The 1,994-nt window shown below is 26.4% G+C and overlaps 1 protein-coding gene across 1 annotated transcript; it reads left to right on the top strand.

Annotated features, from left to right (window-relative positions):
- Positions 1-345: 345 nt before the first annotated feature.
- Positions 346-1,667, top strand: LOC122273577 (alanine--tRNA ligase, cytoplasmic; the record flags this gene model as incomplete). The annotated part of the gene is given in 2 exon segments (XM_043057616.1): positions 346-534; positions 1,475-1,667. Coding segments are annotated over 2 exon segments (382 nt in total), but the record flags the coding sequence as incomplete, so codon positions are not given.
- Between the last annotated feature and the right edge of the window lie 327 nt (positions 1,668-1,994).

The following is a 1,994-nucleotide window of genomic DNA, read 5'->3' as shown; positions in this document are numbered from 1 at the left end:
TTTTTTTATATTTTTTTTTTATAGATAGAGGTAGATAATTCTAAATATGGAAGTCCAGGGTCCTAATTTTCAATCTTGCAGAATCACTCATCTGTTATGATTAGAGGCTATTTTGAATATTAGATTTTGTAGATAAATTTTCTTACGAGGTATTTTCTTTTCACAATTCATAAAAATCAGTAAAAAGATAGACTGAGGTTTTAAAAATATCTAGTTTTAATCTATATAAAACTTTTTTAGTATGAGTATAGTGGAAATTAGTCTTATGCCAATCTTGTGTTATAACTTTCTTTGCTCTTAAATATTAATCTGAATGTAGAATAACATTGTGCATTTTTCTTTCAGTATAAACCCATATTTTTGGGTACCGTGGATCCAAGTAGTGATGCTGCAAAATATAAGAGGACTGTTAACACTCAAAAATGCATTCGTGCAGGTGGAAAACACAATGATTTAGATGATGTTGGAAAAGATGTTTATCATCACACTTTTTTTGAAATGTTAGGAAACTGGTCTTTTGGAGATTTCTTTAAGGTACTTTTTGGTGATACTCGTAGTGGAAATATTCATAATTTTTTTTAAAATTCTATTCTAACTTAAATTGAAATTTTAAAAAAATGTGTGTTGGAAAAGAATAATAAACAGTATAAAATAGAGCTATAATGGTATTTGTCAATTATAAGGGTCATGTTTTGGCCGTTTTTTTTTCTCTCGTTATTAATGTTGCATGTATTCTCATGAAAAGTATCAATATTCTTCCAATTTAACTTGTTTATATTGTTTCATTGATCCAAACAACACAGTCACAATAATTTTTTCAATAATTATTGTGTTTATTGTTCTCTAAATTATCATTCTCATTTTTTATATTATCAATTGTAACTGAGATTTTCGCATTTTATCCGTATTATTATCATTGACAGGGTGCGTAGCATTTTTAAAAACTGCTTATTTTTGATTTAAAATTTTTAAAAGCCTTAGAGGTTTTTCTTTGCTGTGTCGATTGTCTTCATAAATTACAATAAGAGCATGATTTTTCACAATTTTCGCTGCAATATTTATCAGAAACTAGTTATTTTATCATGATTATGTAAAGTTTTTGAAAATAATTTTGCATATTGTTGAATTTATGTTTATAAATTAAGATTTTTAACTGATAGAAAAAAATAATTTTTATTACTGCATATATCTTAATTATGAATTTTTTGTAAAGAGATTAAAAATAATTTAAGGTTCTTATTTTTTGTTGAAAAGTCTGGCTATGTACCCTGATTGATTATTGCAACTTTGTTTTTGATACACATGTGTATGATTCGAAAACCTGTCTAAACTAGAATCTTGTGTTATACTATCATGTAACTTGATTTTCTACTACTTCATACTAAACTATCTTGTTTTGTATGTTTCAAAATTTTTTAAGCATTTTAATATATTATGCAGTTTTTAATAGCATTCAAAAACTTATCTTTAACAGAAAGAAATATGTCAGTGGTCATGGGAGTTATTAACTGAAGTATTTAAGTTATCTAAAGATCGCCTCTATGTAACATATTTTGGAGGAAATGCAGCTCTGGGATTAGACCCTGATGATGAATGCAAAGAAATCTGGAAACAAGTTGGGTATGTGAGTATAATAACTGTCAAAGCTGATGACCACTGTTTATTATGTTTGTAAACTTTATTTTTTTAAAACTTCATCTTTTAACAAGATATTTGCATACATGCACTTCTTACGTCAATTTGATTCTTTTGGCTTGACAAATTTTTTGGATGTGTTGAAATCTGTTAATATTGCAATTCTAATTTGAGGAATTGAAATATCGCAGTGTTTCTGTTTCTTACTCTTTTTCTCTTTTCTAATTTTAGTTATTTTTAGGATTACATTTTTTAGTCTAGTAACATTCAGGTACCATGTGTAGTTTTTCTTTTGATCTTATTTTTTTCCTAGAAGGCAGTAATATAGGAAATAATTAATATCCTAATAGGAAATAATA

Source organism: Parasteatoda tepidariorum, unplaced genomic scaffold (assembly GCF_043381705.1).
Source record: "Parasteatoda tepidariorum isolate YZ-2023 unplaced genomic scaffold, CAS_Ptep_4.0 HiC_scaffold_5655, whole genome shotgun sequence".
Classification (NCBI taxonomy): Eukaryota; Metazoa; Arthropoda; class Arachnida; order Araneae; family Theridiidae; genus Parasteatoda; species Parasteatoda tepidariorum.
Note: the sequence above shows the minus strand (reverse complement) of the source record. Positions and strands in the feature narration are given on the sequence as shown.